We start from the raw sequence: 25,356 nt of genomic DNA on the forward strand, positions 1-25,356 counted from the left end.
ACATTAGTCCTTGGGGGTTGAATGCAGAAATTAATAAGTTTGGTTTCTTTGAGCTCAAAATTGATAGTGAAGTAGACAGTGCAGACCATCTGACTGCCAAATAACTGACCACACAAGGGGATGTAAGTTGTCAACTTTGTATAAAGGAAAGGAAATCTTACATCAAGGAGAGGAGATGTTGTTTCTTTACAGAGGAGTCATGAGAGTTTACTGCCACTGGAGGTAACTCATTATAAGGTTGCAGGTGCTTGTAAGAATAAAGGAATAAAGAAGGCTTGGTATGGATGGGGTACGGGAGTTGGTGTTTCTTTAAGGCAGTGCAGCCTAGGGGAGGGCGAGATGTGATGTGGGATCAGACCATCGAATACAGCAAGTTTTTTTTTGTCACATGAGCTTTAAGAAAGTGGAGATCATTAGTTAGGAAGGGACCTGTTAGTTTTGAAGTCAGTGAACAGTAGCTAGGTATGACAGTGTTACGTTATGAGATACAGAAAATACTTACTTGTAGGAGGTGATAGGAAGAAGAGGGCATATGGGCTGTGATTTGTGTTCAGGTGAGATGAGTAAACAGTGGATGTCTAGAGATGTGAAGTGCTGGTAGTGGGTACAACAAGGATTGGAACACAGAAACTAAGAACCTTGGGTTGTCCCCACACTGTGCAAGTCGGAGCTACAGTTTTTATTTAGAGAATGGGTTTCTTCAGTTTTTCCTTGAACAGCAAGTTGGGGCTTAGGTAGAGAACTCTACCACAGTGGGAAGAGATCTCTTCTTTGTCCCTTAAGGTGATCAGCGTGTTAAGTGCATGTTGCCTGAATGTTGAACAGAGTTTTTTCCCAGCATCCTGGACTTTGGAACAAGATAGAAAGCTCAGTCAGCAGTTCATTCCTGAGCTGCTGTTTTATATGGATTCAGAGATCGGATTGCTGTTGTTGAGCCTACATCTGAGTAGAGAAATCTGTTGGGAAATTCTGGATGCCTAAATGATTGACTTTCAGACGTCTTCTTTTTCCTTAATGACTTTGGGCTACAAGAATCCTGATGTCTTTCAGAAAGTTTCTTGGAAGGCAGTGGCCTTTAGTCTTCTTTGTGTCTTTCTTCCTGTTCTGCCTCTTAGTGGGTCTGCTAGCACCTGTGGTGGGACTAGAATTTCCACTGGATCCAGGGCTCCAAACCTCTGCTCCTTTGCTTTTTGCGGGGGAGGGTGTTGTTAACATGCATGAAATGAAGAAGTAGAGGAACCTGCCTCTGTTCTCAAGCATCTAGAGTTATTCTAAGACACATTTGTTGTGAAGGGTCATGAGGAAGGATAAAACACATGGCATTTTAAATGTGGGCATTATGGTCACTCTCCCTAGAAAATTAGATTGACTGCAGATGCCTTTACTTCTGAGTCTTTGCTTGTAGTGTGGAGAGTTTTTACATTCCTTTATAGTCACTGCTTCCCTTAAAATCATTGCTTCTTAAAAAAAAAAAATGTGTCTTAACTGATCATTTTAAAAAATAACCTTTAGACTCCAGCTGTTGAGAGCATCAAAAATAATTACCCAGCCACCGCCATGTCAGATGTAATTTACGAAAGTGCCCTTCTTCCCTGAGGAAAATCTAATTTGGTTTACTTCATTCCATCTCTGATTGGCTGCCTTGGTTTTCTTTACTATTAGAAAATATGTTCAGGTTAAAATTTAATAGAAAGTTATCCATAAGATACTAGATTGGTTTTCTTTTTCTTCATGTGTGTGAAAAGGTCGTTGTAATAGCATGTTCAAGCTAGTCTTCTTTACGTATTTCACTTATTTCCTCACAAAATATTTATTAAAAATAAAGCAGCACTTGGCAAAGCTGTTTCTCTTTGTGAAGACGGGGAGCATCTATCTGAGTAATATATTCAAGATTTTGTCTTGGTGTGTAACCTTGAGCAAGTAATTCCCTTTATTGAAGTTTCTCCATCTGACTATGGATAATCTCATGGGATTCCCACTTCCCCTTCTTCAGGGATGCTGGAAACAATAATTGAGGCTTTATCAAGTTATTTAAATTATCAGAAAGTGGTCAAAAAGAACCCAAGAGCTGTTTTCCTTTAGCTTAAAATTATTTGTCATTTAATATCACCTTTAAAAATTTATTTTCTATAAAAGGCATGTGCTTTGTCATTTATTTATTTATGCAGTGGCTTTATGGGCCCTGTCTTTGATCCATTAAAGGTAAATGCCATTGTTTTAAATTTTCTTTTTCTTTTAAAGACTGTGTGTATATCGAGAGTCGGAGGCCAAACACACCGTATTTCATCTGTAGCATCCAAGACTTCAAACTGGTAAGCATCTTTTCATGTGCTGTTGATTCTACTCTGTACCTTCTCTTTTCCCAGTTCCACTGGCTGTCTCTTTTGATTGCTTCTCTATCGTACTGACTTGGTAACCAGTTCAGCTCTGAGTGCTGACTGCCTGGTGACTGCAGCACTCAAATAAGGCAGTAATCAGCTTTATAACACTAAGTGTAAACAAACGTTTCTGAAGTTTTTATTCATTTAGTAGCTGTTCTGACAACTATTTCAGAGATTCCCTTGAGCACCTGTAATAGTTCATTTTTTCTCAGTCATTGTGAAGAACCTGATGTAAAATAAACTTTGGATTTAATGATGAATTGGGGGAAAAAAGAGAATATAAATGGGCCAGAGATGATTATTTTCTGTGGCAATTGTAATTTACTTAGGTATTTTAAGCAAATATGGAGTGTATCTTGAACCTTTTCTGGGTGTCTCCCGTGGTGGAGGTCGGGGAAGGAAGTTTGGCTTGAGGATGATATAGCTACAGTACTTTCTCATTAAAAAGTACTTAGGTACTTTTACTTTCACAGGTACCTAAGTGCCAATATTGCCAGTATGAAATCTCTTGTTTTTAGACCACTGGTTCTCACACTTGGGGCTTTGGATCCCCTGATAACCGTAGAGATTTTGCAGAGGTCTGTAAATAAGCATTCTCAGTCTCAAATAAACTAAATAAATATACTTCACACATGTTTGTACAACTGCTTTTCAAATGTATTAATATGCTGCTGTGATTTTTTAAAATTAACTTATGTAATGAAAGTACAGAGTTAAGAATCACTTTATTATGTATTTTCCTCAAGCAATTGTTATGTGAAGTGCTATCAGAGTAGTGTCATTTGGGGAGTCTTTTGAAACATTTAGATGTTAAGAAAGGATCCTGTACAGTAAATCGCCTACATACGAACAAGTTCCGTTCAGAGAATGCGTTCCTAAGTCCAACAAAGTTAGCCTAGGTACCCAACTAACACAATTGGCTATATACCACTGCTTTTACGCTTGCTTGCAGACATCCTGGGCTTGAAATAATGATACTGTACTACTGTATACTGTACTGTACAGTAAAGTACACAAAAGCACAACCACTTGTAGAGGATGCACGCAAATGACAATGTACGCCAGACACATGCACTAACTTACGTGATTGCACATGTGAATGCACGTTTGCATCTTTGAAAGGTCACAACTTGAAGGTTCGTATGTAGGGGACTTATTGTACTTGAAGGTTGTGAACACTGTGTACATTCTTAGGTCTGGAGAAATCCTAATTCTTTAGCTTTGTAGAGATATGTGTCAGTATCTGTGAAAGCCAGCCATTATTTCCAAAACGCTTTGTAACTTTTGATAATACTTGTGCTCTGACATACATTGTATGTGACATTTCAGCCTAAAGAAAAGTAGTGTAGTCTGAACTCTGCATCTCCTTTTTTTTTTTTTTTTTTTTTTGTGGTATGCGGGCCTGTCACTGCTGTGGCCTCTCCCGCTGCGGAGCGCAGGCTCCGGATGCACAGGCTCAGCGGCCATGGCCCACGGGCCCAGCCGCTCCGCGGCATGTGGGATCTTCCCGGACCGGGGCACGAACCCGTGTCCCCTGCATCGGCAGGCGGACTCTCAACCGCTGTGCCACCAGTGAAGCCCTCCTTAGTTTTTTTTTTTTTTTTAAATGCATTTTAAATGACTCCAAATGTCCAGTTAGTATATGCAATTGAGTTAGTTAAAAAGTTGCATGCCATTTATTTTTCTTTGTTCAAAAATTATCACGTAAGTAATAACATGCTTTTTGCTACTTTAAAAGAAAGTAAAATGGGCCATTTACTGCTAAGATTTCTTTATTCTTGGTAGGCTGCTTTTACCTTCTAGTTTTACAAGGTGGCCTTGCGGTTTAATCTTGTAAATCACATGCTTTCTGCTCAGATTTTATGTCAACATGAGGTTTTACCATTTTTTAGAGGTCTTTGCTATTTATTATATGTTGCCTTCCAAAGACTGTTTTTTACAGACGCTGCACTGACATCTGCAAATCTGGGCGGTGGCCTTGTTTCCTGAAGAGTTTTCTTTTGCTAGTGGTGCTGCTACTGCTCTTTCCCTGCTCATTGTCTTTGTGTGTGATCTTTACCAGATATAATACCACCACACCATGGAAAAGATACAGCTGTGAAATAAAACTGCAGAGATTTTCCTTTTACCTATTAGAGTCTGAGCCCCTTTTGTACAATTTTTCCACGTCAGCAGGTGCCTTCGTGTTTGAATGGTGTCTCTTATGAAATGCTGATTACAATGTGATAGTTGCTGTTCAGGGCAGAGGTTCCTGCTGAGCTACAGTAATTGCTCAGGGTATTAACAGCAATAAAAGCTGAAACTTCTGTCATCAGGATTGGTCTAGTACAGCACATTAAAGCTGTCTGCAGAAACAGCGTGGGAAGTGGGGTGCTATAGGTTTAGATACCTTTTTCTAAGTCACATATTGCTATGAGAGATGTTTTTGTTTGAGTTCTGTATTCAGCACGTATTCACAGTTTCTGTGTAAGAATAACAGGGATGTTGAAGACATATTTGCTCCTGGAAGGGATGTGTTTGTTGTCTGGATACCCACTTCCTTTCCTTGTTTCTCAATACTACTTCCAAAAAGATAACCTAATAGGTAAGAATAATCATAAACTTCTTTTCCTTCAGCTTAACCTATAAGGGGAAAAGATGAACAGAAGGAAATGTTCTTTGTTTCTTTGCAAGATTTCAAGAAGAAGAAATTGGAGTTGGTTTTGCCCACAGCAGATACCATGCATGGCAAGTGGAACAGTGGAAAACAAAAACCCAATAGCTTTGACATGTTGTTGATTAGTTATGTATTTTATCTTTTTATGGTTTGAGGTTTAACTGAGAGATGTATTTCTTTGTTTATACCATAAATTAGAATTAGTCCTTTTAGCATGGTGAGTTTTGAGAACAAGATGTGTTTTGGGACTGTCAGAGGCACTGGGTGAACAGGAAGGGCAGGAAGGGGAGAAGGGCAGGAAGCTGGGAGAAGCAGAGGATTTTGGAGCAGCTGTGCAGAGAGAGAGAGAGAGAGAGAGAGAGAGAGAGAGAGAGCGCACAAGTGCTCTCCCTGAGTCCTGCTGTATTGGTGCTTCTTCCCGTTGGATTCTTAGATTATCCTATTGTCTCTCCTGAGTAGAGGGCTCTTGGGCCAGCTTGAGCAGATCTCTAGTAAGCATAACTGAAAGAGCCTGCTATCACATCTGCATATGCTGTGCTCCCATAGCTTTTCTAGGTCACTGTGTTTGCTTTGAGGGTTTTGTTCCCGAATGAGTCACTGTCACCACGGAGCAGTATAACCCAGAGTGCAGTTAGGAGCGTTTTGGGTTATCACCAGTGCCTTCGACAGGCATTTGTTGAAAGCCTACTTTGTGTTCTTTGTTGAGCGCAGCACCATAAGGGGGACTGAAGAATCTAAGATATAGTTCCTTCCCTCAGTGATCTTAGGTTGTGATTGGACAGACAGTGGCTGTGGTGTTACTGGATGTCAGCCCTCTTTGGGGAACCCTGAACAGGACTTGATGTGGAGGAAGCCATTCACGTAATGTCCTAAGAGCAAGATTCCTTACTTTTACTAAAAAACAGTAAGATTCCATTTTTATAGAAGTCCAGGCCTTAGCATAATAGAATTAATTTGCTATCTAGAAATAATCATGGATTCTGAGAATGCTTAACAAGGAGATTATTGAGATTAGTGGTTTCCATTCAGCATAGCACCAAGGATCCTTGTTCCTTGTCTGGCTCTAGTAGTGGTGCTTCGTACCTAATTCTTCATTCACAGATAAGTAGTTGAAGCCTTTCCTCTAATACTCTGCATGGGAATTCTGTGTGGATTCCTAATGAGTTTCTATCGTTTGTTAAATAGAAAAAATATGATGTTTGTTTCCTTGAGTTATATAATTATCAGTTCTTTAGCTTTTACATGAGATGAATTTTCAGATCGGATAGGTAATTATTACAAATACTATTTTGAGCAGACACCATTGATTCATTTTTGCTCCTGTTTGGCCTAGTAAAATGTAATTGTCTTTAAAATTAAACCTGACATTCCTTAGAGTTGGGGATACGTCTTTTGTGACGTTAGGCTATTTCCAGTTGACTTTTTAGGGCTCAGTGTGTTGTCACTGCCCTGCACGGATGCATGTGCTCTTGTGTCGTTTCTGTCCCTAACAGCATACGTTCTCAGTGCTGACTTTGAACATGGAGTAGTGGAGGGCGCCTGCCACTTGTTACCTTGGGGAAGGCACATCTCCATTGCTGCTGTGAGTGGGGGGCCGAGCTCGTTAAGGTGCAGCGCCATGTACACCTCGTTTCACAGTCGAATGTGAGCAGCTGGGGGAGGAGCATTTGGAGTTTGTTTCCAGTTCCTGGTCTGTACCTGTAACCCTACGCAAAGGCTGGTCACCCCAGTGCAGCAATCAGGGGCTTCAGCTTAGGTTCCACTTACCGTTGAAATTGCCTTCTCTCCACCAAATTGAGTTTCTCAGAAGTGTATTAAAAGCAAGAAGCTGCTTTTCCTTCTTTAAAATGAAAACTTACTGAGAATAAGTAATCATATCTTCTCGTTTTTTTTGTTAGAGACCTTTACATAGATAATGCTGGGAGATAAGGGAGGTTTCGTTAACATGCACTCTTGTGTACATACCTGTGTACACACAGTGAGTTAATTATCATTTATGTATTATACACCACAGTTATTTAATCCCAGCTTGGTTGATGTGACCACTCAGCACAGAATGTATGGTGTATGGGCATTCAGGAAATGGGCATCATTTTAATATTAGGTCAGCCTTGTATTGAAAACTTTTTGGGGCGGGGGGCAGGAAATCTGCATTAATTTGAACATGGCTAATTCAGAATTTTAGATTTGATTCTGGGACTGAGTTGGGGGATGGTAGAGTGCATGGGTTGGGAGCTGGACTTTGACATCAGCTGGTCTGTTCCATCAGTTGCTATCTTCCATGACCTTGGGCAAGACACTAACCTTGCTGTACTTACATATGAAGTTGGGATATAAAGCACCTACCTTGCAGATGGGTTGTTTTTAGATTAAAAGATCAAGCCTACAAAGTGGATAGTGCAGTGCCTGGGCCATGGGATGATCGTGACATTGACATTGAGTTGGTGCTCTAGGTTTAAGCTTTGTAAGGGCAGATACCACCACGTCTGTTTTATTCATTGATGTATATATACATTGCCCATGTAAGATCCATACTAAATATTTACTGAATATTGAATGAAGTTACATTTCAGTGGAAAAAATTGACTGGATAAAGTTTTCAAAAATCTTTAGTAGTTGTTTGATACAGTCCATGCATTAACTACAAAGTAATCTTCCATTTATTAAACAGGCCAAAGAGATCTGCTTCGTTACCTTCAGTTAGCCTGCAGTGTGTAGTATTTTATATATTTAAATAATAAAATTCTAAAAATAGTTTTAATTTTCTTCAGGAAGTTTATGTGAGTGTAGCCAAAGTCATAACATTTTTTAGACATTCTGTTTCGAATTTGCTATGTCACTGACTTCTAGCAAAGATAAACGAGGGCTTAGTCTATATGTAAACATCCCAGAGAAGGCCAGCAGATATGAAAAATGCCATAGGATGTGATGACTTGTTTCCGTGTGAAACAGTAGCTGTTTTCTCTTTTGGTTTTTTATAGTCCCTCGAGTTAGGCCTGCAGAATTGAGTCTATTTGTAGTTTCTTTTTCTCTTTACTCTCTTTGTTCATTCCCTGTAAAAAGGTCAGTACCACTTGGTTACAGCTTTGTGACTTGAGTGTAGTGTTGGATAATGAAGTGAAGACTTTGAAGTTTGTTATCAAGTGTTCTCAGCGTATAGAGTGAGGAGTTACATCTTACTTAGTGGAAAGTACAGCAGAGACAGTTCTTTAAAAAGAGTTGTTCCTTTGTTAGTTTAATTGTTCTCACCTGTCAGGAGTGGGCGCATCGGTGGGACAGTGCTCTTATACAGTGATTTCTAGGTCAAGAAAAAGTTGGAAAAAAGAAGGAAATTTTGCCATTTGCAACAACATGAATGGACTTGGAGGGTACTTTGCTAAGTGAAGTAAGTCAGACCGAGAAAGACAAGCACTGCATGATATCACTTTAGTGTGGAATCTAAAAAATACAACAAACTAGTGACTATAATTTAAAATAAAGAAACAGACTTACAGATATAGAGAACAAATTAGTTTATCAGTGCGGAGAGGGAAGAGGGGAGGGGCAAGATAGGGGTAGGGGATAAAGAGGTACAAACTATTATGTGTAAAATAAGGTACAAGGATATATTGTACAACGTGGACTATACCGAATATTCTATAATAACTGGAAATGGACTCTAATCTTTAAAAACTGTGAATCACTATATTCTATACCCGTATCTTATATAATATTGTACGTTGTATATACTTCAATTTAAAAAAAAAAGTAAAAAAGGGAAAAGGTTTGAATTACTGATTTGGTGCTAGAGTATTCTTCTAAAGGCCACGCCTTCCCCTACCCCAACCTTCTTTGTTTAAAATAAAGGTCATGGTTGCTTAGTTGCTATCGATAAGCATTGTGATAAACTATAATGGGGTATTGAGCTTCCTCCATGCTGTGTTTGGAGTAACCCACCAATAATACATATATGTGCAAGGATTAAATGTCCTTTTCATGTTGGAATTTGAAGTTTATAATTTTAAGAGTGGGATGCTATCGCTTAGCCCTGAGTTTGATGGGCATAGTCAGATGCTGCGTTGTTGGGTATCTGCTGTGCCTGCCCCCCACCTCCACCCCAATTATAGGACAATCATGTTGAAAGTTATTTTGAATCACCACAGCCTCTTCGCATGATACGAGTGTCAATTAAGTGGAAGGAAGTGGTGACACAAGTGAAAATCAAAGCGAGGCTTTGGGAATAAGTAATCTCAGAACATCTCATTGGTTCCATTTACTTAGCTTCTCAGTGGTCTGTTTTCACTCATGGCTGACAGTCATCGTAGGCCACGTGGTATTTAAAGTTTTAATGGTTCACGATTACTGTGAAGTTGGGTAGTTCATTTTCTCCTAATGTATTTGGATTTTAGGACTCTAAGAAATCACTTAAAAAGTTTAATTATATTTACTTCCATAAACTGTCTAAAAATGTTATTTTAATGGTAAACCTGTTCTCTGTATGTAAAATTTTTTCAATGCAGAAAACTCTAGGTATTCTGATTTTTTAAAAAAGGAACTTAAGAATGTTTGAGACAATCTGATATTTGCAGAGAGCTACTGTGCAAGAATACTGGTAAAATCTTGTCATTCCAACTCTTATTTCTTAGAACTGGAAATTTGTAATTTGTGTATATGTGGTTGTTTGTGTTAAGGACCAACTCAAAATTATAGAAGAAAAAATCCATTAGAAGAAACGAAAGAAAATTAGGGCAACTGAGATACTGTTAGCGTTTTCTGATTCATAAGTAAGAATAATGAAATGCTTTGAAATGATGCCTTTTTTCATGTTTAAAATGTTTTAATAATTACTTGAACTTTTGCACATTAAGTAATGCCAACATGCTTAGAAATGCTTCGCCAAGTGTCTTTCTGTTTAAAACCCTTGATTTGAATGAATAAGGATTTGAGTGGTCTGATTAACTCCTAGTGCAAGAGATTAACCACAGGTTCATTTTTATTTGATGCTTATATTAAAAGATCTTGAGTATACTGTACATTCTAGTGCACAGTTGAATCTTTGATTAGAAATTTGCAGTGCTGGTATGGGGAGGTGGGAGATGTGTGGTGGAGAAGGCTATGGCCACTAACACTTGCTGTCCATGCAGGTCATGTATATTTACTGTCCGTGGGGGCAGTGGGAGTCAGAGACTGGCCGCACAGGAAGCATATATGGTGTGGGAGCCTGGGATGCTCTAGAGGGTCGTCTGTAGAGAAAGAAAAGAACAGAAAAGCATCATGATAAAGACATGCCCAAGATTAGCTCTTTTTCTTGGGATTTATCTTTTTTGTTTGTTTTCAGAGAGACATAAAAAGAAAATAAGTAGTTGATGGAGCCTATTAAAATCTTGGGCCACAGGAAGCTGTTAGAGAGTGAGTCTTAGCTTTCTGAAATGAATTATATGTATCAGGACTCCCTAAAAATGATTTAATATGAAAAGTTTGCTTACCTGTAATTTAAAAACCATCTTAAGAACAGAAATTCACATAAGTATTTGGATTTTATGGAGTTTTCAGTTCATTAAAAACAACATGAAATTGGATTGGTTAGGTTTTGGGAAATGTTACGTACTCCCTAGAGTTTTTGAAAAGGGACCTATTCAGACTGTCATCTGAAGTATCTTTTTTTGATACTTATCAGGACTGTGCTGGCTTTCAGAAGTTGCTCTTTAATATTTTGCTGGTTTTAAATGTTTTAAAAGTTTCTTTAAAAAAAAAAAGACATATGGTACATACCAAACTGGTTTTGCCCCTAAAAGAAATAATATCTTTCTTGAACTTTATGCTCCCATCTGTTCATTACATTTACCTTGTGAGTAAATTAAAGCTTGTTTGAATGGTGTCTTCTTTTTCCTCTGGTGTTAAGCCTTTGTATGTTACCTTATCTTTAGCTTTACAAAATTAAACTAGGACTTTGAGAAAATGGTAGGATCTTTCTTTGAGGCCCCTGCCCCCAGTACCTTGAGCATTTCCTTCTGAAGTACATATCCTATGCCTCTGGCATCTCTCCTTAGAAACTCTTCTGAAAGCTCAGTTTGTCCACTGGTGGTTTATTTTATAGTCATGTTTATCTGACACCATTGCATTTTTGTTTTTGTTATAAGCAAAGCATGCCACTGTCACGGTGCTTTGACACTGTGTCACATCTTAACTTGGTTATTTTGAGGGGCACACACCATACCGCTTTATGACAGGCCCATACTGAGAGTGTGGAGCCAGAGGGTCGTATGTTCACGCTGGAGAAAGGAAGCAGCTCTGACTGATGTGCGGAGTTTAACTTTAGTGGCAGAACAGATTCGCTGAGACTTCAGAGGCCACCTGCTAAAGGATTTGTGCAGCTGCCTGCTTGTGTGCTGAGTGCCCCTAGTAACCAGGGTATGAGAGGACATTGGGCCTGTTAACTTAAAACTTTTTTCTCTTTTAGGTCCACAACTCCCAGGCCTGTTGCAGATCTCCACCTCCTGCTTTGTGCGACCCCCCAGCATGCTCTCTGCCGGTGGCAGCACAGCCGCCACAGCATCTTTCTGAAGCCGGGAGAGGGCCTGTAGGGGTAAGGAGAATCCCGTTTTTAAAAGCTATCAATATTTTATATCCCACAGGGTATAAAATAGGAATATCACCTCCCTCCCCAGAGCCCCTTTAAAAATGTGCTGTATCGTATGTGTTCTTAAAGGAGTAACAAGTACACGCACAGAGGAAGCAAAATACGGGACTTGCCTTACCCCTCTAGGACAGTTCCAGAAGTCGGGGGGCTTGGTGGTGGAGGGGTGTTGGCACCAGCAGAGAGCATGCTGGGCCGCTGCAAGGAGCAGGAGCTGGCAATCAGCAGCGAGTATGGACGTTGGCGACTGAAATAGGGGAAAAGGGGGTAAGTTTGAGTCCGCGTGCGGACTGCGCCTTTCCCCAGGATCACCGGGACTTGTGGCCCGTGAGTCTAAACTGTTCGGGCTGCTGCCCTCTCCGGTGACCTTCGGTAGAGTATTGCTCAGAGGTAGCTGGGCTTTTCTGCAGGGCCGGATACAGAATACACGTTTGAAAGGCTTGGGTTGGGGAGTAGATGGAGTGCTCTCAGCTGTACCCCGGCAAATCCTCTGTTACCTGGTGATGATGTGGGGCGTTACGTGAGGTGAAGCAGGATGCAGTGTCTTCAGCTCTTTGTCCCCTGGAGCACAGGGCCTGGTGTTAGCGATCCATGAGGGTTACTTTTGTGCCGTGTGCCTCACCTTTTCTGGAAGCTCGGTGTACACACCTGTCTTCATTTTCCTTCCTTCATGAGGATTTAATGCTCAAGTTTTCTGAAGGACAGGTGTTTATTGTTCTGATTGACCGCTGCTAGTCACTAAAGAAGGTTAAGACCTGTCTTTCCCTTGTTTTACCTAATCTGACCCTGGGGCTCAAACTCATGCTTGATTAGGAAATAACACAAGAGAATAGCCCTCGTACATGCACGCACAGATCCAGATACTGGCAATATGCAACGACTTGTTCACTTGCCGTGTAGCATATTAGTATCTTGAGACTAGGAAAAGAGAGCGCTCCCGATGGCCTGTAGCAGCGCTTGGGAAAGTTTTGGGAAGGTAGCTAGGTACTGAGGAGCCGGGTGTGTTTTTGGTACACCAGTAACACGTGGGCAGGCAGAGTGGAGGCGCTCAGCTCGCCAGGTGTACGTGTCAGCCTGTTCTTATAAGCAACGTAGGCAGTGAGCCTGGTGAAGCTGGGAGTTGTGAGAAGATGCCGCAGGACGCCAAAGAAGAGCACAGGTTAGCGGGTCCCGGGAGGCAGAGGTGGGGATACAAAATGGGGCCGGATCATTGAGGGTCCGAAAGGTTAGACAAGGTGACATTTTATGTTCTAGGCCGAAGAGAGCCTTGCAGGCTTTTTTACTGCGGGCAGGCCGATCTGCAGATCACTGCTTAAGAAGATTCATTGGGTAGAGTGTGGAGTGGGGAAAGACTGTAAAAGTTCCAATTAGGTGGCTAGGACTGTCATCCATGCATAAAATGAAGAGGACCAAGACAGTGGCGATGGGACATTAATAATTGTAATAAAATCAGGAATAATTGTCACAACATTTTCATGTTTAGGTAGTTGCCACTGCAATTTATCAAGAATTAGACCAGAGAAAAAGGTTCACATTATGGAAGCCTTGGAAGTCTTGATATAATAGCCATTCACAATGGAAGATAAAACCCAACGTAGTGGATAAAAATCTAATTTTAATCCCTGGAGAGATACTGACAGCTTAAGGGACAAATTAGCAGAGTCCCAACTTGACTGCATACTTCAAAAGCTTCAGCCTTTACCAGTTAACATCGTGTGTGTGTGTGTGTGTGTGTGTGTGTGAGAGAGAGAGAGAGAGAGAGAGAGAGAGAGAAATGGTTTTTATCTTTCAGGCCAATATTATCTTTATTCTCTAATCAGTGTCAATGTCATTGTTAGACTGTTTCATTTACTGCAATACCCACTAACCAGGATTTGCTGAATGGATTTAAAGTTTTGCCCATAATTGATATGTAGTAAACTTTTTATATTAGCATTAGTGATGACGAGTATTTATTTTTTTAGCAGTAAAAATATTGTGTCCACTAGGGATTTAAATAAGTTCATGATGGGTGGTATTCTCAGATACCATCATATGTAGGTTGGAGAAGATTCTGTAGTACGATGATAAATCTTCTTTCAGTCAGGATGATGCTGCATAAAGCTAACGTATTGATTGTTCTTTAACAACGCTTCATGCTGCCAAAGTCATTTGAGCTGGATCTGAATTGGATCCAGTTGGCCAAGCTCCCCTCCATGTGTGGAGTTCTCATAAATCCTGCAGGCACACACATCTAATACAGTGTAATGAGAGAGCTACTGGGAGAAAAAATTGATTACAGGGTTGCAGACAATATCATTAATGTTTCCTGCCGTGATACACCAGATGTCTTCCCTAATAGACTGTTTTTGTTAATTTAGTTTTTATAGGATAGCATTGATTGCATCATAATTTAACTTCCTTTGCATATTCAGGTATAGGTGATCTCTGTCTGTATACAAATGATGGCATCAACTCATAAGATTTAATTTTATTAATTTTTTATCTGTTCATTTTAAAAGTATTTGTGCTAGAAGGGCAACATTTTTACTTGTTCCCGAGAATCTGTTAGCTTCGATGTCTTCTAGCAAGAATTACTGATTTACTGGTAGTTGGTGGGAGGGAGGTGAGAAGGCAAAGAAAACATTGCCCAGATCCTCCCCGGACAGGACAGAGATCATCCCGCACCCCCAGCTGTTCCCAGTATCAGGGGGTTTAATTGGCGTGACAGAGGCTCTGTCCAAAGCAGAGAAGGTGCAGCCATTTAGAGGGGATTTAAAATGCACATTCATTTCCACTGTCATGAACGTGGCTCTGCGGGCTGGAACGCTTGTTGGGTGCACCCATCCTCTCCTCGCTAAAAAGTCAGTACTCCTCACTTTGGTATTTAGTTATTTAGCATTTTTATTTTTCAGTCGTATCTTTTTGTGTGTTTAAGACCTCCGTGGAGTAGCTAACACATATAAATAAGACAACATTGCAGTAGTGGGTCGAGCTATTTTATTTAAGTTACTAAAAAAAATGTTCATAGCTGCTTTATTCACAATAGAAAAATACTGGAAAGAGCCCAGATGTTCTTTGGTGAGTGATTGAACCAAGTCATTATTTTTTTAACGACTGGTTTTGTTTTTGGGGCATTATCCTTTAGAGAACAATTTTTTGTCTTGATGAGTTCCTGTGTAACATAGGATGCGTTAATCAACCTTTCTAACCCTTAGTCTTCTCACCTCTAAAATGGGCACACTACTAGTGTCTACCTCAAAGGGTTGTTACAAAGGTGATGAAGTAATTCATTAGATTGCTTACCATGATGCAGGCATATAATAAGCATTCCTTAAGCATTATCTCTTATCACAGCGGGTTTTGTTGTACAGACTCAGGGTTAAATAATTTACTAGTTTTCTGGACATTCTTAATCTGAAGCCCATAGGCCCCTAGGTGGTCTCCTTGAGTTTAAGAGCGTCTTTGAACTTTCTGGAATCGCTTGCAAAGTCTTATATGTATGTGCATTTCCCTGGAGAGAATATATACTTTTCAACCATGGATGATAATCAGTAGATTCCTAAAATGTTGAAAAAAATTTAAAAATTAAGTTTAAAAACTGCTATTCTCTAAAGCCTCTTGAGGTGGGTCACTTAAAACCTCAAATCGGGAAAGTAACTGTTAAAATTATATAAATATTTTAAAAATTTCTTTAATTGAGGCTATTTTCCAAGTAAAGGCTATAATTAAAACCCTGGAAAAACAAACACACACCCCTCAAATCAGCTAGCTGTTACGGAAGTCAACTAACGTGGAGCATTTACTTTGTGCCTAGGCACACTGCTACTCTTTTCACGTAGCTTAACCCGTTTGATCTCCACAACAACCTGTGATATTTATTTCATTTTGTACGTGAGAAAACTTGAGGTTTGCGCTCATATAAAATCTTGCCTTTGTATAAAAATCTGGCAGGACTGAGGTTTAACTCAGGAACTCACCTGGCCATGGGTAATCTTGGTTGTGCCCCTGGCTGACTTTGTACTGCATGGGTGACCCCTGCCTCGATGCCCCTTTGCCTTCACTTTACTAGTGAGTTCCTCAGCTGACGTGCTTGCTGCTCATTCACTTTGATGAGTAGAAGACTTCTGCCACTGAGAGTTTTACAGGCTGGCCTTGCCCCTGAATAGATGGACGGTGGTGTTAACAGCATGGTGTGGGAACCCTGTTTAGTATTGGTGAGTTTTCTTTTCCTGTTAGCACTTGTGGTGGTCCTATCTTACTGTCCTTTTGTTTAAAAAAAATGCCTGACCAGCAGACCCCAACGATGAGCTCCCTTCTCACTTACCAGCATCTGTGTACATTTGAAAAATGACCCTTGTAGTCTGTGTGTGTTAGTCTGCATTTGTTTCAGATAAAATTTTGTGCGTGTGAGAAATTGGGCTTTGCATGTCCCTTGGAATAAATCCAGTCCCCTGATCTAGACAGACCTACTTCACCAACACAGAGCAGGAAGCCGGGGTCCAGTGGCTCACCCCAAACCCCTGCTTCATGCGGCGCTGCTTAGGCCCAAATCTCTTGGGTCTCTGGTTGGTGTTCTTCCCATCACTCCTTGCTACCTTCCTTGACCATTGGGTGTCCTTAGAGCCAGCCCACGTGATAACACCATTTATTTCTTTAGAAGCTAAGAATACTTTGCCTAATAATCTAGTTTAAACTTTTTGACTGAGTCTCAAGCCACTGTTAAAACAGTATTATTTTTTGCTTATGTAAGGCATTTATCATTTTAAAGTATCATTTCTAACACTGGTACTTCTCATACTTGGGACTTTTGGTACCATTTAATAATTAAAAGTGAACATTTATTATAAAATGCTGTCTTAAAAGTAAAGTTAATTATATTTCTTACCTGCTTGGTGCTTATAAAGAACTGTCATCTTGTTGCTTCTCTAGCTGTACAGGAGGTTTTAAGGATATCTTGCTTTTTTCAGAGTTTACTGTAGCTTCCCCAACTGCCACTAAGTATGCCAAAAATAACCATTGTCTTTTATATTTGATTGTAGTGAAAGGTGTTAAAACCACTGATTTTCAGAAAAATTGCCAATACAGGTGCTATATTAATTTAGGGATTAATCCATCTACCCTAAATGAAAGATAATTTATAGCTGTTGAATTTTTTTTTTTTTTTTTTTTTTTTGCGGTACGCGGGCCTCTCGCTGTTGTGGCCTCTCCCGTTGCAGAGCACAGGCTCCGGACACGCAGGCTCAGCGGCCATGGCTTACGGGCCTAACTGCTCCGCGGCATGTGGGATCCTCCCGGACTGGGGCACGAACCCGCGTTCCCTGCATCGGCAGGCGGACTCTCAACCACTGCGCCACCAGGGAAGCCCTAGCTGTTGAATTTTAATGTAGCAAGTTTAAAAAATTCTTAAAACATCCAATTGACCAGTATTAGTATTAGCGAGCATATAACCTGCTTCCAGGTGAATTCCTTTCCTTTGGAGAAGTTGTTTTCACAGTCTGCTCTCCCTTAGAAGCTGGACGTCAGCTAATTTGTTCTTAAGGCTATCTTCCATTATATTCATCTCTTTTTTTTTACAGAAGGGACATCATGATAGCCACATTTTTCAGAACACAGATTTGAATAACCTTATGATTTTAAAAAACTGCCTGCTGTTTTAAGCAGTCTTTTTGTTGCCATAGATCTGTATGAAACATAATGATCACGTTTAGGTTTTATTGAGCTTTCCCTTCTTTCAGGGATAATGCATCACCCTTCATTACCTAAAGGCACTGTTAGGCCCTTCAACTTTGCCTTTTTAGGGCTGTTTCATACTGTTTGAAAAATACCTAAGCAAATATATGGAGTTCCCAGGCTTTACAAGTTCTCCAGAATCAGTTTTATTAATTATAAATTGCCAAAGAAATTTTAGCACATGGAGGTGTAGAGCTTGCAGTTTTGTTTAGCTTAAACTTTGTGTGTTACACCTCCTTTTAGGACCTCATAGTATTTTTAGTGACAATATCTCTTACAACTATCAAGGCCTTCAATTTTTCTAAGGGCCTGGGGTCAAGATTAAGTAATATACCTAAGGTTAATTGATCCTTTCCAGAGTCTAGAAATTGTTACGCCTAATGCCTGGAAGTTGGCAGTTTCTGGTTTTATCTTTGATCTCCTGTTGTACAGTTAGATCGAATGTCAGGTACTTGTCATTTTTTTCCTTTCTTTTCTTTGTAAATAGACTTTATTTATTAGAACAGTTTTAGGATCACAGCAAAAATTGAGTGGAAGGCACAGAGATTTCCCATATACCTCCTACCCTATACATGAGTGGCCTCTCCCATTAGCAAAACCAGAGTGATACATATATTACAGTTGATGAATCCACAGGTCATTATCACATCCTTATCATCCAAAGTGCATGGTTTACATTAGGGTTCACTTTCAGTGTGTTGTACATTCTTTGGGTTTGGACAAGTTTCTAATGCCATGTATCCACTGTTAGAGCTCCATACCGAGTAGTTTCACTGCCCTAAACATCCTCTGTGCTTTGCCTATTCATCCCTCCTTTCCTTCTGACCCCTGGCAACCACTGATCTCTTTGCTTTCTCCATAGTTTTGCCTTTTGCAGAATGTCATATAGTTTGAATCATACAATATGTAACCTTTTCAGATTGGCTTCTTTCACTTAGTAGTATGCGCTTAAGATTCCTCCATGTCTTTTCATGGCGTAACAGTTGAATAATATTTCACGCTGAATAATATTCCATTGTTTGGATGTACCACAGTTTGTTTATCCTTTCACCCACTGAAAGCTACCTTTGTTCCTCCAGGGTTTAGCAATTATGAATAAAGCTGCTGTAACATCCATTATAGCAGGTTATTGCGTGGATGTAAGTTTTTAACTCCTTCGGGAGCCTCGTTGCAGGATTGTCCAGTAAGAGTGTGTTTAATTTTCTAAGAAACAACCAAAGTGTTTCCCAAAGTTAGCCGTACCAGTCTGCGTTCCCACCAGCAGTGAATGAAAAGTTCCTGTTGCTCCACATCCTCACCAACATTTGGTGTTGTCAGTGTTCTGGATTGTGACTGTCCTGTTAGGCTTGTTAGTGGTATTTCACTGTTGTCTGAATTTGCATTTTCCTGATGACTTACGATGTGGAGTATCTTTTGTTAGGGGCTCTGGCCCATTTTCAAATCAGGCCGTTTATTTTTTTAATGTTGAGCATTAAGAGCTCTTTGTGTATTTTGCATGACAGTTCTTTATCAGATGTGTCTTTTGCAAATATTTTCTCCTAGTCTGTGGTTTGTCCTTTGCTTTTCTTGACAGTGTCTTTTACAGAGCAGAGGTTTTTCATTTTAACGAATCCAGCTTATCAGTTCGTTCCTTCGTGGATTGTGCCTTTAGTATTGAATCTGAAAAGTGATCTCCATACCCAAGGCCATTCAGATTTCATTCTGTGTTATCTTCTTCCAGGGTTTTATAGTTTTGCATTTTACATTTAGGTCTGTGATCCATTTTGAGTTGATTTTTGTGTCTAGGTTCTTTTATTTTGTGGGCGGGTGGGGGAGGGCATGTAGGTATCCAGTTGTTCAGCACCATTTGTTGTAAAAATTATCTTTTCTCTATTGCATTGCCTTTCCTCCTTTGTCAGTTGACTCTATTTATGTGAGTCTGTTTCTGGGCTCGCTAATCTATTCCATTGCTCTGAACTGAGTGTAAAATGCAGACATCTTGACTGACTGTTTACTCCTAAATACTTAGGTGTGTATTTTGTAAGAACAAGGACATTCATTTATATAGCCACTATATAGTTATCAAAATCAGGAGGTCTAACAGCACCACAATACTAATCGAATCTACAGACATCCACATTTTGTCACAGATCCCAGTAATGCCCTCTGTAGCAATTTGTTTTTCTGGCCTAGTATCCAAACCAGCATCACACATCTGTCTACCATGTCCCTTTGGTCTCCTTTAATCTGGAACAGTTCCTTATCCTTTCTTTGTCTTTCACGACATTGACATGTTTTGGAAGAGTGCAGTTCAGTTTTTTGTAGTTTGCTGCTTCCTAGTTATTAGCTGAAGGTTATGCATTTTAGGCAGGGCTGTTATATTAGTGGTATTGTGTCCTAAGTGCCTTACATTAGAGGACACGGGATACCAATTTGTCACATTGTTGGTGACAGCAACTTGGATCACTTGGATAAGTTACTAACTTTCCCTTTGTAATTAATAGGTAATTGGTAGGGGGAAACTTTGAGAACATGTAAATATCCTGTTTGTCATCAGATTTTCACCCACTAATATTAGCACCTATTTTATTTTTTGCCTGAATCACTGTGGTGATTGTGGAATGCACTTCTTTTTCTTTTTCCCCTCAAACTCTGTCTTTGAGAAATAGATCAGAATTCACCTACCATTAACTCAAAGGTGGGATTTTTGAGTCAAGTGGAAGAAAGAAAGGGAGAGAGGGAGGGAGGGAGGGAGGAAGAGAAGGAAGGGAAGGAGGGAGGGAGGGAGAGAGAGAGAGAGAGAGGCAGGCGGGTGAGGAGGAAGCCCTCAGAACATTTGAGCCCTCAGGGTGTTTTTCATTTTTAGCAACACAAGGACTTAATGAATTTTCATTATTTTTGTAGAAAGAGGAAAAACCTGTAATGGTGTTTTTTTCCATTTTTACGCTCCAGAGGAGAGAAGAGCTGCTTAGAAGTAATAGATCATGGAAGTGGTTTAAAAAAATACACATTTTTACTGCTGAAATAATGGTGTTGGTTTGATTCATGTTGGCAACATTTACTAGTGATCAAGTTACTTCATCTCGTTGCACCTCAGTTTCCTCACTTTTAAAGCCAGAGTATTACTTCAGTAGTTCTGGAGTGAAGCCCAGGAATCCACAGTTTTTCCAAGCACTCCCCGGGATATCTTATGGGCAGCCAGCTTTAGCACGTGGAAGTCTGCCACCAGTGACTGTTATAGTTGCAGATCCGATCCTGTCCTTTGCAGGATGTAGAGTTCTTTTAGTGCAGTTCCAGGACCTCTTACGTTTCTTAAACCTCAGTATTTTATGCCCTTAAAAAATTTGTTTTTGTGGTTCTCCCATTTTAACTTAATTTCCTACCTTCCCCAGCACACAAATTAGGTATAATCTGCATGTTTAAATCCCTAATATAGCGTTCAGAGACAATTTATAAATAAATTCAAACCAAACTACAAAACCAATAAAACTCTAACTACCAGTATTAATTTGATAGAATGGGTGATGATGTTTTGATGAAATGACATAGTCACTTGTGACATAAATTTGTTACTGATTGCTTATGGCCCAGATTATTGGGGGCCAGGGGCTGGTGTATAATGTGTTTAGATTACTGGGTTCCTTGTGGTGAATCAGTTCTTCTCTTGATTTCATTTTTGTTATTATCACTGAGAAACCTCTCTAAGTGTAGCTACCATGTTGTGACTTTGCCCTTACTTGGCACCACCGTGGCATATTGGGTTTATCTTGTTTACGTACTAGCTTGTGATAATTATCGTAGTACTGCTTAGTTTTTGATTGTATGTAAACATTCAGAGTCAAAATCATGTAGCTTGAAACTCTTAATGAAATTATAAAATAGGTAATCCAGAAAATGAGTCTGTTAAAAAATTTAAGATATGCATTGAAATGAAAATAAAAGCTAGCCCTCTCCTGCTTCCACCTCCCCATCTCTTGCTCCTCTCTGAGGGAGACAGTTAGCCAGCATCCCTGACATCATGCATGGCTACTTTGTACATACATTGCCCCTTGGTATCTGTGGGGGACTGGTTCCAGGACCTGCCTCAGACGCCAACATCCGTGGATGCTCACGTCCCATAGCCAGCCCTCCGTAGCCACGGATTCCACATCTCCAGACACAGAGGGCTGACTGTGTATCTAGTGAAAAAGCCCCACATATAAGTGGATCCACACAGTTCAATGCAGTTCACACCCGTGTTGTTCAAGAGTCAACTGCATAATCTGTCGTTTTGGCAATGTTAAATCAAGGGGCTGTTGGGACTTCCCTGGCGGTCCAGTTGGTAGAACTCAGCGCTTTCACTGCCGAGAGCACGGTTCGTTCCCTGGTCGGGGAACTAAGATCCCACAAGTCAAGCGGTGCGGCACCCCCCTGCCCCCCCCCACACACAAAAAAGAAAATCAAGGGGCTGTGTTTCACTCATCTTTTTGTTTGCAGTGCTCAGAGCAGTTCTTGGCTCCAAGAAGTTGCTTCTTAACCACTGAATTAATAGTTTGCTTCATTTACAAAATAGGAAAAAAGCACATTATTATTGTTTTTTAATCAGATAAAGAGGGACGTTTTAAAAAGGAATACATTAAATGTGACTGAATGGACCATTAACACGGTGTTGGGTCTTCGTTGCTGCACGTGGGCTTTCTCTAGTTGCGGTGAGCGGGGGCTACTCTTCGTTGCGGTGGCTTCTCTTGTTGTGGAGCACAGGCTCTAGGCGTGTTGGCTTCAGTAGTTGCGGCACACGGGCTCAGTAGTTGTGGCTCATGGGCTCTAGAGCACAGGCTCAGTAGTTGTGGCGCACGGGCTTAGTTGCTCCGCGGCACGTGGGATCCTCCCAGACCAGGGCTGGAACCCGTGTCCCCTGCATCGGCAGGCGGATTCTTAACCACTGCGCCACCAGAGAGGCCTCTGTATTTTTGTTTTAATTTGATGGTTTTTGGCTCTTTAAGTCTTTGTTAGAGGGGAACTTGCTGTGATCTTACAACAGGAGAGTGGCTCATTGGCCACAGAGAGGGAGGTGTTGTCATTGGTGAGGCCGCTGCCCTTGGCTGCAGCCTCCTGACAGCCCTGACGCTCCTTGAGGCCTGAATGGAATGGAGCCGCTGCTGCACCGCCCCAGGGCCTTGTAACAATTTACAGTCTGGTGGAAAAGCAGAAGGACCTAGGAAGGCAGGTGTACAATCCCTTTGGTGTCTATAATAGCAGATGTGTGTGGTGACCTTGGAGTGCTGAAGCCCTCAGGATTACAGCACCTTGACCTACAGGATCATGGAGAGACGCTTTGGAATCACATCCAAAGACAAATGAGCAGCAGAAATGGCTGCCTCCACCTCCCAGTCTCACACACTCAGTGGAAGGTGGGGCTAGTTGTCCACGACAACAGAATAGAAGTTGAGTGACGTTAGTGGAGTAGTAGGATAGTGTAACTGGAGTGCAGAACATTCTGTCAGGGATGAGAGCAGTTTGATTTATACTTGAATCAGAAATCGCTGGCTTGTTTGCAGTCTAAAAAATTTTTTTGGTTTTGAATATTTTTCCAATATATAAAGATGCAGGAATACCCTTAAATTTAGTATTACCACTAAATTTATTGTTTTGGTTAATTTTTCCTCAAGTTTAGGGACTTTATATCCTTCCATGTTGGAATGGGGAAAGAGTGGTTGATACCTATACTGCTTCCGCCTGGTTTTTCGTTCTCTTAGTAGCGTCTTCTTGGTTGTATTAAAATGTTTGCACGCGTCCGTAGATCGATCGGCACACTTACCATTATGATGGAATATCAATCTGATCTTAAGATATTTAGTAGATTTGTTAACAAGCCAGATGGAAGTTCACAAAGATATCTGATGCATTGTTAAAGTTATTTAGGACAAGAACAGTTGGCAAATGATAATAGACAGGCTTAATATGTAAAACTTGAAATGCTGCTATGGCTTCTGTGGCTTAAGTAGGGAAGACACATCTTTGAGACCAGGGGTTCTCTAGAAATGGATGAAGAATGACAAAGAATGCACAGTGACAGCTGAAGGATCGCATGGCAGGAAAGGGACTGTGATTAAATCCCCTGAGGCTGTCCCTGAGCTGTAAGCTGAAGATAACACTCTCCTTCTGCTGAAAACAAGAATCAATACTCATTCCTTGATGGGCTAAATTATTAAAAAGGGCCCTTCTTACAATGTTTCATCATCTGGATTTGCCTCTGCTGGTGATCTGTTGGCAGCATACAGGGAGATTTGCTGGGCATCCTGTATTAAAATTATTCAGTCGGCGGTGCAGCCCTTTGGATAATTCCCTTGCATTTTACAATGCTCTTGAATAGGTTTGTGGCTTACTTTTGCCTAAGTGGTTTTGTATCTTTCGGAGTTACTAAACAAAGTGTTGGGCACATATACACATTCTTGAAAAAGCCTTGTTTGTTTTGTTCTGTTTTTCTCTTTTGTAGCTGTAGGTGGGTGGCTAACAGATGATTTTAGTGATACCCTTAGCAAACATCAAATGCATCTGGCTTATTACGTCAGCCTGACACATTGATTAATGTACGCTGAGTTTTGTCTTCTTTCCTTATGAATAAAATTATATAAGAGATCGACTTGCTTTTTAGGGGTAGCTTTTAACGAGAAGGGGGGTATTAATTAGGTGGCTGACACCCACCAACCAGCTGAAAAAGAAAGCAGCCCCATCTTGTGAGCTTCAGGGAGGGAAAAAAGAAACTAGCAGTCGTTCTCTTTTTAGTTCTGGTGGTGTCACTGGTCCCAGTATAATACAAAGGATGGGGAATGAAGAGAAGGAAGAGCTTTTGTGAGTAGTCCTTTGCCGCTGTCCAGCAGGCTGGGCGGACTTCCGCAGGGGCATCGTTGTGTGGAAGCACAAGGGGACTTGTCCGTGGGACTCGTAGAGTTGGAATCTTCTGGATGAAGCTTGAAGCCTTCTGCCCTTCTACATTCTGTCTGAAGGGAGATAAGACTCTGCTTCAGTATTCCAGAATTGGTGGTGTGATGTATTTGTACTATTTTGGTGGAGACAGAACTGTTTCTAAAGTTTTTTTTATTCAGCTGCAGAAAGAGCCTGGTCAGCTGGACAAAGCCATGTTGAGAGATGTTAGTCCCTGTTGCGGAATCGTGAGGTGAGGCTAAAGAACCGTGTACAGTCACATTTCTGCTTCCCTGGAAAACTGATCCGGTTAAAAAAATCCCTTTATCTTGTGTGGAGGGGAGAGGGTTGGGAGGGAAGGGAAGCTAATGAAGAAAGGCTGGAAAGAGAGAGAGGTCTTTGAAAGCATGGCTGACCTCAGTGGCAGGGCGTGGGAAGTGGCTTCTGTGCGTGGCACACCGCCCCAGTGGGCGCGCAGCTGCCATGGAGAGGCTCTGCCTTGGGAAAGCTCCTCAGGGCCCAGCAGACTCTGGCCGGCTCCTGGGTGCAAGACTCCCTGGGGAGAGAGATGCTGCTTCTGAACAATTGCAGCCCACCCCCTCCCAGCTCCACAGTGCATGTGCTGCAGGGCTGGAGTGCTCTCCAGGTGCCACCTGCCACTCGCTGTAGGCAGCCACTCTCCTACAGATAGTTAATTATTTTCTCTTCTGTTCCATCTTTCCTCCCGGCCTCATCTTTTGTTGTGCTGCTTTTTTGAATTGTTTGTTTCCTGTTTCCCAACGAGACTCGCAGCTCCTGCTTCTGTCCAGTTCATTCTGGTTGAATGAGTAAGTACAGGACATGGGTGGTAGCCTGTCCAAGAGCGCAAGAGAGGTGGCGTAGCTGATTCACCGTACACTGTATGACCCCAGTGAGGAAGCCTTCAGAATACACCCTTGTCACGGTCACGGTGTCCTGTCACGGTGTCCTGTCACGGTGATCTCGAGAACACAGTCTTAAGGTTTTTTTTTTTTTTTTTTTGCGTTACGCGGGCCTCTCACTGTTGTGGCCTCTCCCATTGCGGAGCACAGGCTCCGGACGCGCAGGCTCAGCGGCCATGGCTCACGGGC

General features: G+C 41.1%; 1 protein-coding gene across 2 annotated transcripts in view; it reads left to right on the forward strand.

Annotated features, from left to right (window-relative positions):
• The window catches only part of RERE (arginine-glutamic acid dipeptide repeats), a 262,460-nt gene that overhangs the window by 29,401 nt on the left and 207,703 nt on the right, over positions 1-25,356 (forward strand). The window contains exons 2-3 of one of the 2 annotated variants that reach the window (XM_082653708.1): positions 2,242-2,312; positions 11,477-11,602. In XM_082653708.1, the coding sequence (XP_082509834.1) occupies positions 2,242-2,312; positions 11,477-11,602 (197 nt within the window). The remainder of the gene's footprint in view (positions 1-2,241; positions 2,313-11,476; positions 11,603-25,356) is intronic. The other variant, XM_082653709.1, reaches the window with a different exon arrangement.

Source organism: Grampus griseus, assembly GCF_964374135.1.
Source record: "Grampus griseus genome assembly, chromosome: 1".
Lineage (NCBI taxonomy): Eukaryota > Metazoa > Chordata > Mammalia > Artiodactyla > Delphinidae > Grampus > Grampus griseus.